Genomic DNA, 17,525 nt, shown 5'->3' with positions numbered 1-17,525 from the left:
GGCAAATGAGTATTTTGTCCACATCATCCTCTTCATGCATGTTGTCTTACCCCAAGCTTTATAGGCTCGAAAGCCTACTACCAATTAAGCATATTAGGTGATGTGCATCTCTGTAATGAGAAGGGGTGTGGTCTAATGACATCAACACCCTATATCAAGTGTGCATAATTATTAGGCAACTTCCTTTCCTTTGGCAAAATGGGTCAAAAGAAGGACTTGACAGGCTCAGAAAAGTCAAAAATAATGAGATATCATGCAGAGGGATGCGGCAGTCTCAAAATTGCAAAGCTTCTGAAGCGTGATCATCGAACAATCAAGCGTTTCATTCAGAATAGTCAACAGGGTCGCAAGAAGCGTGTGGAAAAACCAAGGCGCAAAATAACTGCCCATGAACTGAGAAAAGTCAAGCGTGCAGCTGCCAAGATGCCACTTGCCACCAGTTTGACCATATTTCAGAGCTGCAACATCACTGGAGTGCCCAAAAGCACAAGGTGTGCAATACTCAGAGACATGGCCAAGGTAAGAAAGGCTGAAAGACGACCACCACTGAACAAGACACACAAGCTGAAACGTCAAGACTGGGCCAAGAAATATCTCAAGACTGATTTTTCTAAGGTTTTATGGACTGATGAAATGAGAGTGAGTCTTGATGGGCCAGATGGATGGGCCCGTGGCTGGATTGGTAAAGGGCAGAGAGCTCCAGTCCGACTCAGACGCCAGCAAGGTGGAGTACTGGTTTGGACTGGTATCATCAAAGATGAGCTTGTGGGGCCTTTTCGGGTTGAGGATGGAGTCAAGCTCAACTCCCAGTCCTACTGCCAGTTTCTGGAAGACACCTTCTTCAAGCAGTGGTACAGGAAGAAGTCTGCATCCTTCAAGAAAAACATGATTTTCATGCAGGACAATGCTCCATCACACGCGTCCAAGTACTCCACAGCGTGGCTGGCAAGAAAGGGTATAAAAGAAGAAAAACTAATGACATGGCCACCTTGTTCACCTGATTTGAACCCCCTTGAGAACCTGTGGTCCATCATCAAATGTGAGATTTACAAGGAGGGAAAACAGTACACCTCTCTGAACAGTGTCTGGGAGGCTGTGGTTGCTGCTGCACGCAATGTTGATGGTGAACAGATCAAAACACTGACAGAATCCATGGATGGCAGGCTTTTGAGTGTCCTTGCAAAGAAAGGTGGCTATATTGGTCGCTGATTTGTTTTTGTTTTGTTTTTGAATGTCAGAAATGTATATTTGTGAATGTGGAGATGTTATATTGGTTTCACTGGTAAAAAAAAAAAAATTGAAATGGGTATATATTTGTTTTTTGTTAAGTTGCCTAATAATTATGCACAGTAATAGTCACCTGCACACACAGATATCCCCCTAAAATAGCTGAAACTAAAAACAAACTAAAAACTACTTCCAAAAACATTCAGCTTTGATATTAATGAGTTTTTTGGGTTCATTGAGAACATGGTTGTTGTTCAATAATAACATTATTCCTCAGAAATACAACTTGCCTAATAATTCTGCACTCCCCTGTATAATCAACAATGAGAAGAAGTCTTTTGATATTTTTGGGTGGCTGAACTAACTAGAGCGTGAGTTTGGCAGTGAGGGTAAATTTCAGCCAAACTTCATCTGCATTGTTTTCACGGTCCGTCTCTTAAAGTGTTTTCATCCTAAAAGGTCAATGTAATTCACTATTATCTTCTCTACCAAGTGGCTATTTCCTTATTAACTAGTTCTAATGAGGCACTATTATAGCTGTCTGTTCATACACGCAGAAACACGTACAGGCGTGCACACACACACACCAGTATACCTGCACAGTCACATGCACGGTGTTGCCCCGAGCTCCTGCACAAATCCTTGCTGAGAATTTTTAAAACTCTTCACTTCTGCAGCTGTCTTCAAAGCATTTGAAAATTTCCTCCAGATCTCCAGCAGGCTCCTTACTGAGTAGAAAAGTCATCATATACCAACACTTCTTTTTAAAACAGCCCCCCTGAGGCTTGTTGACCCACTGGAAATTGCTTTTTTATAATATGAAACTGGCACAATTAGAAAGACAGCAGCCATCACTGTGGTTTTCCTGCTTTTAATTTGTCTCGGCATAGAAAAAATGAGCATGACCTGCCATGCTGAATCTCATATAAATATGTCAGTGGAGACACAAGCAGACATCTTAAGAATAATCCTTGTAACAATAGTCAAAATCATACACCAACACACCACAATAACAGCCTTGGACAAATGTACAGCTCACACACAGACTGACAGAGTAAGCTTGAACTCAAGGAATGTCCTTAGATGACAGTTTGGATTATTACACATAGACACAAATGCATGAAGATCTTGATTTATATGAAATATTTGAATTTGATAAAAGTCTCTCTCAAACCAACCTAATATAGTTCTTGTCATTTTTATTATGACTATAACTATCAGTATCTCTAAAGACCAAAACTCCATAATTGAAATACAATTATAAGCAGAAAAGATATGATGGAAACTAGGGGTGGGCGGTATAAACGGTATATGGTAGAAACGATATGAATTTGGCCAACGGTAGACATTTTGACTATACCGCTCTACTGCGATAGCTCGTGTTGATGGTGTCATCAAGCTGCGCCTGTTTTGGTCAAAAGCATCGCAGCAGCTGCAAGCAATATCATCTGCAAATTATGCCAGACGACAGTAATAGCAAAGAGACAAAGCATGTTTTGGAATATGAGGAAAGCCAGAAACTGTGCTTCATCCACTTCCGTAACATTGATTCGTTAATGTTGAATTCTGTCGCAGCTGCTCTGTTCCCATGTTGTTGCAGTATATTAATGACTAACCTCGTATTGTGGATGGATTATCTCAGTTGTTCTCCTGACTGAAGTTTGGTCCGTTCACAGCATCCTGCCATGCGATTGCATTTGTCCCTAACCATCAGGAACCCTCCCGTAAAGTTTGATTGAGTGGAAAAAAGTTAGCGTTCATCCTCCAGCTTCACTGTTTATGTTATGCTAACATCACGTAGCACATCATTATATATCAACTAGCCCAACTTCAGTAACCCTAAAAAAGTCACTGCTGTTTAGTTTTCTGTCTTCCTTTATGTTGGAAGTGACAGCAGAGCTGTATGTTTAAATTTTTTCAGAAATCTCTCTCATGTTCAGGTGGAAACTAGCGAGCTAACTTCCTGCTAACTTCCAACTCCATTAGATTCAATAAATTCTGTTTTCATGGATGCCTGGGTGTTAAACTTAACTGGTAAAGTAGCAACTAGGGATGCACCGATACCACTTTTTTGGAAACGAGTACGAGTACGAGTACTTGCATTTCAGTACTCGCCGATACCGATACCGAGTACTTAATAAAAAGATGATTTAAATTTGCAGGTAACAGCTTTAGTCCTATAATTTAACAAAAAACAAACAAACAAGGGACTAGTTTGGAATTAAGAACATTTATTTAAAATAAAAAGCATGTTGTATGCAACACATTACAGAATAAATAATTATAAAAAAACAAAATTTAATTTTAAATTTGTTCGTCTGTTTCTCTGTTTAGAAGTCTCACTAGCACAGTCACAGCTGGGATGACATCAGAGGCTAGTGCGTTGTAGCTGCTCACTTTTTTTAGTTAGTTCCTCAAAGGGGGTGAGGATGGCAACAGTTGTCTCCATAAGAGCCCATTGGTGAGCGGTGAGATAGTCAGTGAGTTCGTGCACTCGCTTTTGCTCAATGAGGGACTGGAGCATGTAATACGTGCTGTTCCAGCGCGTCTGTACATCCTGCTGCAGTCTCTTTATTGGCTGGTTGAGCTGTCCCTGAATGTCCTCGAGGCGGGAGTAGGCTAAGGCGGAATGTTTAAAATGCCCAACTATTTTCCGTCCCACTGCTATAGCATCAGCTATGCTCCTCTGTGCTAATAAGTGTGGGTAAACTCTTTGTACTTGTTGTTGTGTTGGGATTTTAGGTGCTTGATTAAATTGCTTGTGTTAAATGCGCTACCTTTAGAGCCTCCTCTGGACAATTTCGCTGAGGACAATTTGCAGTCCGCCTTTGTTTTCGCGTAATCGTTCACTTTAAAATAGTTCCACACAGCTGATATGTCTCGCTTCGCTTTCTCCCCGCTCTGAGCTGCAGCCGGGGCCTGGGGGTGGGCACTCGGCGCCTGTGATTAACCTCTTACATGCCGCTCAAACATAGACAGGTCTCAGACCGTGGTATCGGTCCTTGGTATCGGGGGACTTTTAACGAGTACGAGTACTTTAGAAAATGTGGTATCGAGGCCGATACCGGTATCGGTGCATCCCTAGTAGCAACGCTGATGAATTTATTAAAGATGAAAGAATTTAGACAGTTTTTAACTCTCAGTGATGCTGCAGTGTTTGTTTGACTTTGGGACCTGAAGCAGACAGAGTTTTGGACCTAGATTACTTCACGAGGCTCCTGACTACGATAGCCGTAATGCTCCGACAAGCCATCAAGTGGTGCAGCTTCGTACCTTACCAAAGTTGTACTAAACCATTTTTTGACAGATTTTGAGCCCCATGTAGTCAGGGTCAGGTCAGTAAGAACAACCAGAATTCATACATAAGGCGCACCGGATTATAAGGTGCACTGTCGATTTTTGAGAAAATTAAAGGCCTTATAGTGTGTAAAATACGGTATACAGAAGAAAAGAATATAACGTGATATATATCGTTACGACACATGCTTCAAATTATACCACGATATGGATTTGAGGCCATATACCCCAGCCCTAATGGAAACATACAAATAAACATAACATATGACAACTAAATATGTAGAAAATGTGAAATTAATAATTAAGAAGCTGAAAATACACATACATTTTTTCCCACTTTTAAAAATTGGTTGTAATGCACAGCCAGTCTCACCCATATATACATAGATGCACAGTTATAGCCCAAGGAGGTTTACTGTTAGATGAGAAGGGGATTTAAATTTGCACAAGACTCCTGCAATCCTGTAGTGTGTGTTTGTGTGTTTTGGTTCACTCTGTCTTTTCAACCTCTATCTCTCTCTTCACCTCTCTTTATATCCCTCAATCTCTCCCTCCCTTGTTGGGTCTGTCTCTAAATCCTGTGATACGCAGATGAAAGTTTGTTTGGGCTTCGCCTGCAGCCTCCTCTGGAGCTACTGCTGTCATCCTGAAGTGACTGACTGCCTGTCTGACTTCAGCACTGGCTGGGGATGGCTCGAGGATATTTGAGCTATCTAGTTGCCAACCAAATGGCTGACGCCATTCTAGCCATAATACAGAAGTTCTCACTCAACAAAAGAAACAAATGGCCTCTCCCATGTTTGACTGGACGCCTTGAGATTGCCGTGATCACTTGCCAAGCTTCAACTAAAATGAATGCAATTCTCTTGGCATGAGTTTGTATCAACAAGCCATACTTGCTGCCATGAAATAAATTCAGTTCAGAGTTTGCTTTCTGAAAATTGAAGAATCAATCATTTCCACAAAAACTTGAATAAGAATGGACAAGGTGATTTTAAAATTTTTTGGCCATTATCTTTCTATATGTCAGCAATCTCCTCCATGGAGTCAAAACAGTAACTCTGCTACTGAAATATAGACATGGATGTCTAAAAGGTGAAGGAAGGAAGGAAACAGCTGTACTGCATTACCATTTTGATGTCAAATTAATGATCCTACTTATCTTGAAAACAATATACTGGTAAATGGACTGATTCTTAGATCTTAGAGCATTACTACTGTCCTGGAGCACTCAGAGTGCTTTATACAAATTGCCACATTCACCCATTTACACAAGCATTTTACACGCATTCATACTCCGATGGATGCATCGAAGAGCAACTTGGGGCTAGTATCTTGCCCAAGGATATTTGGCATGCACAGTGGGGGAGCCAGGGATCAAACCACACACCTTCCTATCAGTACATGACCTGCTCTACCTCCTGAGCTTCAGATAAACTTTAACTCCCTGGATAGCAACTTTTGTATTTTATTATATTATTTGGTAATGAATTTTACATATACAGCATTTTGGAAATGGACCCATCAAGTGCTCAGGTTAATACATCAAATAAGAAAGAATTAAATTTTTTCCTGACCATATCTACTGATGCATTGATTCACCTCATTTCATCTCATCTCATGTCTCTCTATTATAATGTATCTTTTCTCACACTCATACACAAAAAAAGACATTTCTGCCAAAAATCTCTCATTATCAACCTACCAAACAGCCTACAATTAATGTCGCTCTGGCCACAAAGAAGTCCATGATTTTTGCCGTGGTTGCACCCGGCAGGGTAACCTTAGTACTTAATGAACTGCCGCCGTGACATTCATTAAAGAAGGATTAAGTCGTGCTCAGTGCCACTTAGAATATGCAAGGAATTTGTCATTTAAATGAGTCCATTATTGGTATGAATGTGTGCTAGGTCGAGGTTTGGTGAAAGAGCGGGGAGGAGAGTGGGGAAGCCTTTCACACACTACAAGTTGCAGGTTTTTGTCTTTTGCTTTTACTTCTTCCACTCTATGCCTGCTTTTGCTGCATTGTTTCTACTTCTGTCACTTTCTTCATCTGCCACCTCTATTTCCTAATGAAAGGAAAAATTATTTTCCTTTTCTCCTCAACTTCCCGTTTTTTATTTTTTTCTCCTTCTCTTCAGTTTTTTTTATTTGACTTTCCTTTCTTTGCTCTCCTCTTCCTCTTCCTCTTCATCTCTGCCCACTTTTCTGTCAAAGTGCAGTCAGATAGTCAGGAATAGGCCACTCTAAGCTCCAATCACACAGGAGGTTTTGAGGTTCTGTCGCCTATAAATTGGTGTGGAGCATAGCAAGGTTGAACCTGGGGTTGATGGAAGGAAATGATTATGGGAGAAACTTTGTAAGGTCATTCCTTCTTGTCTCTTGTAGTTTTCCTGAAAATGTTCTTTCTAACATCGTTCATCTCACTCTTTCTTTGTTTTTATGTTGTTGTTTTTTATTTATTGCCTCTTTATTGATGAGCTGTTTCATTTGTCTTCCTCCTTTCTCATGTTCACTTTTCACATCTGCTCTGTCTCTGTCTTATCATCTGTCTTTGATTTTTACTTATGTCTTTTCTCGCCCTGGCTTAAGTGCTTAAGGGCAACTACAGCTCATCATCTGATCCCAGGCTTTTAAACACACACACACACACACACACACACACACACACACACACACACACACACACACACACACACACACATAGCAAAATTGGTGTGGCCTGGATCTTGCCCACACAATGTGCTTACACATGGCCCACATACTGCAAAGAATGGCCCTTTGGTGGCCCAGATCTGGTTTGCCAGATGTGGCCCATACATGGGCCAGCACAAGGCCAGTTGCAGACACACTGGTGGTCCTGTGCTGGCCCATGTGTGGACCGTCATTCTTTGCGGTATGTGGGCCATGTGTAAGTTGGGTGCAGCCACGGGCCAGTTGTAGACACACTGCTGGCCCTGTGCTGAGCCAGAACAGTTTCAACTCTGGCCCCAGATGTCAGCCTAATGTGTACCTTAATCAAGCCATGTAATAACAACATGTGCCAGAACATGCAAAAGTAACATGACGAAACTCAGTGAATGGACTGACTCTTTTATAGCGCTTTTCTAGTCTCCCAGATTACTTAACCCTCCTGCCATCCTTTAAAAAACTCACACCCATCACCCTAGGGACCATTCTCAGCCACGCCATAAAAAGACCATATATCCATATTTTATTCCACTTTAAATTAGCCAACCTTGTAAAAATACTTCTCCCTGAAATATTCATGTAAAGTTTTAATTATATTTTCGTTGTTTTAACCCTTCAAATCCCAGTGTTATTACATGAGCGCCCTGTGTTATAAGCCCCAAAAACCAAAAAACGAAACTAAATATTTCCACAAAAAACCAGTTGAAGTAATATGTGATTGTCATTATAAGTAGGCCTTTAGATGGACCAAAGATTGGCACCAACATACATTTTGACCTGCCATTATTTTTTTTGCATTTTTTTTGCAATTTAAAAATTAAAACTTCAAGGCCCTGAGTCTTCATTGACATCCAAGAAAAGAAGAAAAAATAAAATCATATGATGATAATTTGGGGTTGAAAAATAGCGTTTATAATGGAAGTCAATGGGCAGAAAATGGTCCCCAGGGTGATGGGTGTGGGGATTTCTGCTGCTCAGCCATTTTAGGCTGATTTAAGGAATTCACACTGGAATATTAACATTGACAGGTAAAAACTATCCTGTGGCAAGTTTGGTTATATTCCACTGAACACAGTGGAAATGGCAGCCATTTAACACATAGCAGTGGCACAAAAAGGTCCCAAGAAGGCAGGAGGGTTAAAGTGCTCTATACAATATGCCACATTCACACACTTTCTCTAAATTGAGTGCTTCCTAACTACATTCATACACATTCACACTCTTGACATGCAGACTGGAGGAGCCAGGGATCAAACTACTAGCCTTCTGATCAGTAGTTGACCTGCTCTGTCTCCTGAGCTACAGCCACCCACTGGCAAAGATGAGTAAACCGTCACTAGGTTTTGGATAAAGTGTACATTCACAAACCTGTCAAACCTGCATTTGAAACATTGGCTACCATAGCAGTATAGTATTGAAACATGGCATTTGGGTCTTCTAACTAAAATAGGAAAATAGGAACATAAATAGTGCCATCATTGCCAGACCTGGCCCACATCTGGCTGACATACACTCTGCCATGACACCAGTCAGTCAGAAGTGCCAGCTTGATGCCAGATCCGGGCCAGACCTGTTATCTATGGGCCTGGGCCACATGAACCAAACCACAATCGAGCCAGATATGGCATGCCATCGCATAAACAGTGTCATCTATGCCAGGCCTGGCCCATATCTGGATGACATACGTCTTATCATGCCAGAAGTCAGCCAGCAGTACTGGCTTGATACCAGATCCAGGCCAGACCTGCCTGCTATGTGGACACACACACACACACACACACACACACACACACACACACACACACACACACTATAATGGGTTTACTGCTTTAATTTCATATCTCTACATATCTCTCTCAGTCACAAACAAACATTATTGTTAGTATTATTCTGTCAGCCAATGGAATCATGGGGATCAAAAGGGATCTTGCTTTCGCTTTTGACCTCACACTTATTGCTTCCTGACCCTTAGTGGGCTTAACAAGTGCAACACACACACACACACAACATTTTCTTTTTAAATTCATGTTTTCTAGATGCTGTTTAGCCAAGAAACAGATTCAGTGTGTCCTTTGGATGTTTATTGACTTTTTTGTGGAGTACATAGTTTTAATTTCATGTCTCACTAACAACATATAGTAGTGAAACAATCCTGTAGCAAGTAAGTGTTAAGAGACTCACGATTATTCAATATAGGTATGAGTGACATTGTGTTTTCTCTATTTGCCTTTTAGAGTGACTGTGCAAGACACTGCAGGTTTTCCAGAGACACGTGTAAGCAGGCGTATTAGGCGGATTCGTGATAAGTCACTTAGGAACACACCCACTCACTGCCCAGTGTACACCAACAGTCCAATACAACAGACACATGTAACACTTAGACACAGCCAAAAACACTGAATGTCCAGCACCTGCAGTGCATACACAGATATCAAGGAGATCAAGTGTTTACTCATAGAAACAACAACACACATACACATCGAACTATTATAACCATTTCTTGTACACAGCCCACTGTATACCATTCGTGACTAGATGTCAGATACTTAAAGTAAGCAGAAAGTTGTGTTGGTGGATTCTGGAGGAGGCTTTTCTCCTCAAAAACTCAGAGAAAGAAGTATGACGAATTTTATAGGACAAATCTGCAAAATGTATTTATATTTACTCTATTTTGAAATACATATTAATGATAGGGTTTGTTGATCATTTGCAAACTAAGGTGCCAATTAGAAAACACTGAGAAATATATGAGGGGAAATGTATGAAGAGGGAAAGTAATGGCTCATGATCTGAAGCATACAATATCATCTGACAGCCATGCTGGAAGCAATGACATGGCATGGAGTCATTTCTGCTGTCTTTTTAAGACACTATTGGAAAAAAGAATATGCTAAAAAAAAAAAGTATCCTTTTTAGGATCTAAAATCAAACAGTGTGGTAAGTCTGTGGTTCAGGTGGTAGACTTGGTCGTCCAGTAATTACAGGGTGGGGTGTATGATCCCTGGTCCCTCTTCATGGCAAAGTGTCCTTGGATATGACTCCTGACTGCAGGTGAACACCTCATGTAGCAGCTTCTTCAGTAAGTATTTGACGTGAGTAGTTTAATAAATATCACACTCTGTAAGTGTTTTTGCAAGATTAAATGGTTCTTTTACGAGTGTAGACAATTTACAGGTTTCCCTTAGTAGATCACTTGGGCCTATGATTTCAAAGTAAATTCCATTAAATGGTGGTTTAAAGCGCATCCACAAGGTTATTTTTTATATCAAAAGAATATAAAAAGGTATACTTCTACATTAAAGGGCTGCTATTCTGCTGAGCCTATTGGCATCCAAGTTCTATTATCATCCAAATCAAGCAGGTAATAAAGACCTGGCTACTCTCCCATGAATAGACTGTTCTCAGTTTATACAGATTGACCCATGTACCATTTAGTTATTCAATTTAATTATAAGTACTTCCAGTAATATACAGTGCATTAATTGAAATGCACAATGAGCATTTAACATCAACAAAATGCACTTGTTTGTTTTTTGTTTTAAAAAACGGTATTATTGTTTTACTTCATGTGAACCGATTGTTCATGGGCATTTAAAGGCAAATGCTTGCAAAATGTAACATATACTGCGAAATACATATTTTCTGATTTTATAATTTAATGTTCTGTAGCTTTTGGTATCCAATTATTCCGATAGTGAAGCTCTTGTCTTTTAAATCCAGGCAAAATGAGACTACATGTTTTTAGCCTTTTTCACGCTTTAAAATTTGACAAGCCTTGTGGGCCCCTAATGACACACAAAGTCTGGCGAGTGGTCAGGATTTGGACACATCTGTCTAGTCAAGGTGATGTCCAAGCCCAGAGTTTCCTCATATCGAGATGAGTCAAACTGCAAAGCTTATTTAAGTCACACTGTCGAATTGTTCTGTATCTAGAGGACAATATGTCACATTGATATTTAAAAGTAGCACGTTAATTATCACTTCTGTGTTTGTCGGTCATTATTTGAAAACAGGTTTAGAAGATAAACGTAATGGAATGGCATTCATATCACTTTTCTTGTCTTACTGACTAGTCAAAACATTTAGGCAATAAGCCGCATTTAACCGTACAGTTATATACTTTACTTTTACTTTATTTATATAGCAAATTTAATAACAACAAAATGTTGGCCAAAGTACTGTAAAAAGATGATAAAAACAATTACACAGTAACAAATAACATCAATAACAAATATCTGGTAACAGGTGACCAAGTGGATAGATAGGTAACTCTCATGCGATGTTGAAAGCTAATGAGTGAAAATGTGTTTTAAGATGGGATTTGAAAAGACTGACAGTTGGGGCCTTGCTAATCTGGAGAGGTAAATAATTCCACATTTTCAGTGCCACAACCACAAATGCCCGGTCACCTCTGTGAACCAGCCTCGACTTAGAAGTGGCCAAGAGCAAGAGGTCACTTGATCTTAGAGTTCTAGGGTGCATATAAGACTGCAGTAAGTCAGACAGATATTCTGGAGCCTGACCGTTCTGCGATTTATAAGTCATCAAGAAAATTTTGTATTTAATTCTGTATTTAATTTTGTATTAAATTTTATATAGTGCTTTATTCTGTGAATTTAAGCAGTTTTTGGACTGTGGCAGTAAGCCGGCATAACAGGAGGAAACCCACACAACAAACTCCACACAACAAGGTCCAAGCTTGGGTTCAAACCAGAAACCTTCTTGCTTTGAGGTTACAGTACTAACCACTATATTATCGCGCCCTCCTCCTTGTATAGAATATGATAGTAAAAATATGCTTTGTCTTGATATTTCCGTTAGTTCTGGTGAATCTATTGGACAATGTCAGATTGTAATGGTTTTCTGTCTCTTCTACCATCTGGTCTCTCAGCTGAAGGTTCAGGCAAAACTCAAAATAGTCTATGCAAAATGGCCAACAGATGGGCGTTGTGGCAGATAAGTGGAAAAAATATCAAAGGATACATTCACACTCAAGGGGCATCTCATCAGCAGTCACTGCATAACTACCCTTACCATTATATATAGTCAGTTTAGAAGCCCCACATGTTCTGGAAGTACTGAATGTCAGCCTCTCCATATTGAATCATATCACCTGTATTTTCCCCCTTGCTGTAGTAATATAAGAGGGGACAAAATAACAGCTTACCCTGTAATTTCTAAGGCTTTTCTATACATACATAGGCCATTTTTAAAAAATACTTTTTTATGCAGTTTGCTCATTTTTCAACAGGAAACAGCCCCTTAGAATGATGATATGGAGAAACTTTTTTTTTATTGTTGGTAAAACACACCTTTTAAAAAGATGATGCAAATGCACATGTTTACTTCCTGATTGGGTTTAACTACTCATTATACATCATCAAAATCATATTCCTTGTCATTTTGACATAAAGTAAAAAGTAAAATATATGTTTCATATAATATTTGCTGTGAAATGTGTCTCTGCCTACACTATTGCGCACAGAACTCACTGTTCATTCTTATATTGCCATTTATTCTCTTTTGTTTCAAGTCACTGCATATAATAAAGAAAATGTTCTCTTTTCTTAGTGTTCTCACCATAACTCATCTTCCAAAGAGTATTGTTGTTCCGTAAAGAATATTTCTTTGTATATGTGCCTTTGTGTTTACGCGCTGCATGTGGATGTAAGGAATTGCATGCATTTCTGTATGTGAATAATTCATCTTTGTGTATCCTTGTTTTTATGTTTTTGAACCTCTATAGAAAGTTGGCAAAAAAGCAGAAGGAAACTGCTAGCAGCTCCACTCAGCAGAGGGAGATGGGTCCAGTCACCACAGCTGATAAGAGCACCACTAAAGTCAGCACCTTACACAAAGATGACCCCTTTTCCACCTCCAACCAGGACCTCAATGGGTTCAGTAAGTCAAAATGCTCTGCAGTTCTAGCCCTAAGGTGCATCCAGAAGATATCAGCTGTAAATGGCACCATAATGTTTTTGTTTTGTTTTTTTTACAAGAAAATATAATACTACATTGTCCTTTCCACATTGTATTCTTTCTGGAAAGTGTTAAGAAAAAATAACAAAAACCCCACAGATTTAATTAATTTGCTGTTTCTCTGAAAGTTAACTTTCAAGTTTCTTTTCCCCTTGTCACTCCCTAAAATATGCATATGCTAGGACTCTGTACCATTAATCATTTTGTCACATTCATTTATTCAAATAGTGGACATTTCATTTTTATAATAAAACTCTCCATATGGCCGTCTTTCACCCATAGTGTGTTGTGCTGCTTCACTAGCCTCCATCGTACTTAGTGCTGTTTTAACAATTTTCAGCTGAGCTCTCTATTTTTTCCCTTTATGTGGTGCTTTATACAAGTACAATATAAGTGTGCATATCCTCTTTCACAGCATATTCCACACATTTCAACTAGGCCTTGATTTGTTGGGGAGTAGTCCCAGCTTTTTGTAAAACTGTGTGTGATTCTGATGTAATTAGACAAGACCTCTCAGGAGGGCATTTTCACTTGAAAATGTCATGCTGGCCTTTTGGGAGTGCTTGACCACTGAAAGCCAGGGATGGTGAAGAGGGACTAAGTACCAAGCTAATGCTGGACGTAATTGCCTGCACTCTTTTTCTAACTGTCCGTGCTGCAGTTTTGACGTAAAATAATGTTTTTGTACTGAAAATACTTAAAGCAGACCACTTTTATCTGGAGCGTAGGACCTATATATACTGTAAAATTAGCAATTAGTTGCAATTAGTTTTTGCATTTGCAACATATAGAAAAAGGAGCTAACCTTCAACTTGACATTTAATGTTTTATCAGCCATAAGTCCACAAGTCTTTGGACAATGACAATGATTTTTTTTTTTGTAATTTTGCCAGTTCACTGACACCTTAAAACAATTCATCAGATGTCATTGAAGGGCAGCTTTAATTCAAGGGATTAAACACATGCCTTGGATTAATTGTTTAAGAATTGCAGCCATTCGTACACAGTCTCACTTTTTCAAAGTCTCAAAAGTAATTTGACAATTGACTTAAATGTTTTTATGGCCAGGTGAGGCTTGTTCCCTGATTACTTTATAACAAGTTAAGATATATAATATATAAGAGAAAGAGAAAAATATATTAAAAAAAAAACTTTTACAGTTGATTCCAACTTTTTAACTTGCATTTAGTAGCTGTTTCAGTATAATGTCCAAAGAGATGTTGATGCAAATGAAGAAGCCCATCATTAGAGTGAAAAACCCAATAACAGAGTAGAATCATACCAACCCAATGCATAGCACAATATCTGGTGGGTGGAGGCATGCTGTGGTATGTATGGGTGTCACTGGAACCGTGTTATTAGTATTCATTGATAATCTAACTGGTGATGAAAGTAGCACGATGAATTCTAAAGTCTACGTACATGGCTATACTCTGCTCAGATTCAGCCAAATGCTGAAAAAGCGATCGGAGAGCACCTCAGTGTAAACAGATAATGACCTAAACCATAATGCAAATACAACCAAAGATTTTCTCAAGGAAGAGAAATGGGATACTGAGTGGCCTGGAAACTGAAGGCAAAAAAGACCCATAAAAAAGCAGCATCTGATGGTGGATGCACTAAAGACCAATCGGAGAATCTCAAAGGCAGAAATAGCATTTGGTAATGTCTATCTGGCAGTCATTGCACAGAGTCAATAAATACAAAGAAATTTGTTATTAAACAAAAACTTATGGACCAAACTGTAATTCCCTTTCTTCAATTAGAAACAACTACCCCAGGTCTATAAATATGTTTATGTTTTTTGAATGTATAAGACAGACGCTTGACATCCTGTGCTTCTTGAGAACTTACTAGACCTTCCCTGTAGCCAAACAAACGTTCAGCATTGAAACTGAATTTCTTTATGCAATTTTTCAGTAAATGTGAAATGAAGATTTGGATATGTAAAAGAGACTTGACTTTGCCCATTGTGAGCTTTGGAAAAATGGTACAAAACTTTGTCAAGGTTACACGTATAAAAATATGACTCATTCTCTTTTTTGTTGTGTGCTTACAGTGTCTTGTGAATATTTGAAAAAGAAATAAAGAAATTGGAAACACACACACACACACACACACCCACACACAAGCTCAGTCTTAATGAGACAGAGAAAAATGCTGACACAAGATAGGGGACCCAATAATATTTGCGGAAATGGACCCTCACAGGGCAAATAACCTTTTTGTGTTATTGTGTTTTCACCCAGTCACCAGCTTACTTCACAGGACATTGCTGCCAAAGCAGATTTCTTTTTGTATGCAGGTACACTCCTCACTGTATTAAAGTTGAGCTTCTTTCTCCGGCACATTAGCATACAGTGCCGGTACACATGAGACGTGAGGGATTTTATCATAGAAGAGGAGAAAATATGTTGTGTGGGGGTATTAGGAGAGGAGAGCAGAGGGAAGAGACTAGGGAATAGGCAGAGGAAAGAGGACAATGGAGAGAGAAGACGAAACTTAAATAATCAGCAGTAGAGAAATTGGGCCATTGTATCAGAAAACGTTACACAAACAGAGTATCATAGTTTGAATAACAATTAGGCGGGACGGGTGAATGGATGTTTGGTGGTGTGTGTGTGTGTGTATTCCTTTTTATTTGGGAAGAGAGAATATCATACATTGGTTATAGAATCTGTTCTTGGTGTTTCACAAGGACTTTCATTATTACATAGTAATCTGGTTATCAGCAATATTCCTAAAGTAAGAGACGATTCCTGAAACCACCTTACCCATTTGAAACCGCAAAATGACAGCAGAGGTTTTTGTTGTTGTTGTTGTTGTTGTGTTTAAAAAAAAAACTTTGTGGAGTTCTTCTTGTGTCTCTGTAGGTTTGCTATCCCAGGTTTCTTCCATAGTCCAAAGACATGCCATTAGTGGGCTCAGGTGATTCTAAATATCCTCTAGGTGTGTATGTGAGTGTGAATGTTTGTCTGTCTCTTTCTGTGAGCCCAGACCCTGCCTCTCGCTCTACTCACTCCGGCCCCCTGGAAGATGGATGGAATCTGACACTAGCACTAATTACAAATATAATATATAACTACTATATGCTTAAGTAAACAATACAAATGGAATGTATGTGGAAAACCAAATCAAAATCAGAGAAACTGCAACAAAGTAGAGATTTAAAAAAAAAAAAAAAAAAGGCATGAGAGAGGAAAAGATGGAAAACAAATGCACATTATCTTATGATCTGCTCAGTGAACATAAAAGGAACCTTTTCACTTTAGACCATCAAAATTCACAGATAGTAAAAAACAAACACATAAGTGATTTCTATGCTAACATGTAAACATGTAAATGAGCCAAGAACAGTTACCTTCAAGTGGGCGTAAACATGTGCATCCATATGCATACAGGTCTTAAGAGATAAATATGTGTAGGTTAGCTCTGTCATATAATGTGGATTATTGAACAGGCTAGGTAGCATATAATATGAAACTGTCAGTTTCCCAGCACTCCCCTTAGGTTTTGTCTTATTGTATTTGTTTATATGTGGGCCTCTGTATCCCAGATATCATTTATTTATAGACCCCTAGAGCTATGTGTATATGTGAGAGGTAAAGTGTATGTGCAAGGACTTATAGCTTTTAGTCACTGTTTAATAAACCAAGTCCGTCAGTCACATTTATTACCAATGACATATCTCCTAAATTACTTTCAGCTTTGGTACATTGACCTTATTGCCATGGTGGCCAGTTTGAACTGGCAATAGCAATTTAGACTAACCACCTTGATGAGACAGAATGTTACAGAACTTCAGTAAACTAAAACTCAGTAAACTAAAAAAGTACACTGTAATGCTTTTGTTCCATCTGTATCTCCGATAACCATAAAAGTGACGATAGATGCAAGCTTAAGTCACTTCAACAAATGCTCATGGTTGTTGTTTTGTTCTGGAGTCCTACTTTCAGCTAATTTATCATTTCAAGGGCATTAAATACTGAAGTTTTGTCAGTGCTGCTGGCATCTCACATAAAGGCATAAAATGTTTGGCACTGGGCTGTTATGCACTGGATTTAAGGGTATACTGAGACAGATCTGTCACTCATTTGGAGTTAAACTGTGTGTCCAGAGCTCACCGTTCATATTTCTGTGTATTTCTAGGAGACATATGTAATTGTCAACTAATAAGTGACAAATTACATGAATAATATTGTTACTTTCCAAGGGATGTGTGAAAGTAACAAAACGTGTCCAGGTTGAAAAAAAATGAGACAGGGAGGCAAAATTGTTAAATTAAAGGCTTTTATTAATTTCTATTACTAATTAAACTAAAAGAGACAGAG

General features: G+C 39.0%; 1 protein-coding gene across 12 annotated transcripts in view; it reads left to right on the top strand.

Moving 5' to 3' along the window:
* Window positions 1–17,525, top strand: part of ptprt (protein tyrosine phosphatase receptor type T) — a 333,988-nt gene that overhangs the window by 243,109 nt on the left and 73,354 nt on the right. For all 12 annotated transcript variants that reach the window (XM_085274701.1, XM_085274699.1, XM_085274700.1 and 9 more), the window contains one exon: window positions 12,962–13,116. In XM_085274701.1, coding sequence (XP_085130827.1) covers window positions 12,962–13,116 — 155 coding nt within the window. The remainder of the gene's footprint in view (window positions 1–12,961; window positions 13,117–17,525) is intronic.

The sequence above is a fragment of the Mchenga conophoros genome, linkage group LG5, assembly GCF_057382185.1.
Source record: "Mchenga conophoros isolate Kocher_MC1m ecotype Shallow Benthic linkage group LG5, M_conophoros_male_GT1.1, whole genome shotgun sequence".
Taxonomy (NCBI): Eukaryota; Metazoa; Chordata; class Actinopteri; order Cichliformes; family Cichlidae; genus Mchenga; species Mchenga conophoros.
Note: the sequence above shows the minus strand (reverse complement) of the source record. Positions and strands in the feature narration are given on the sequence as shown.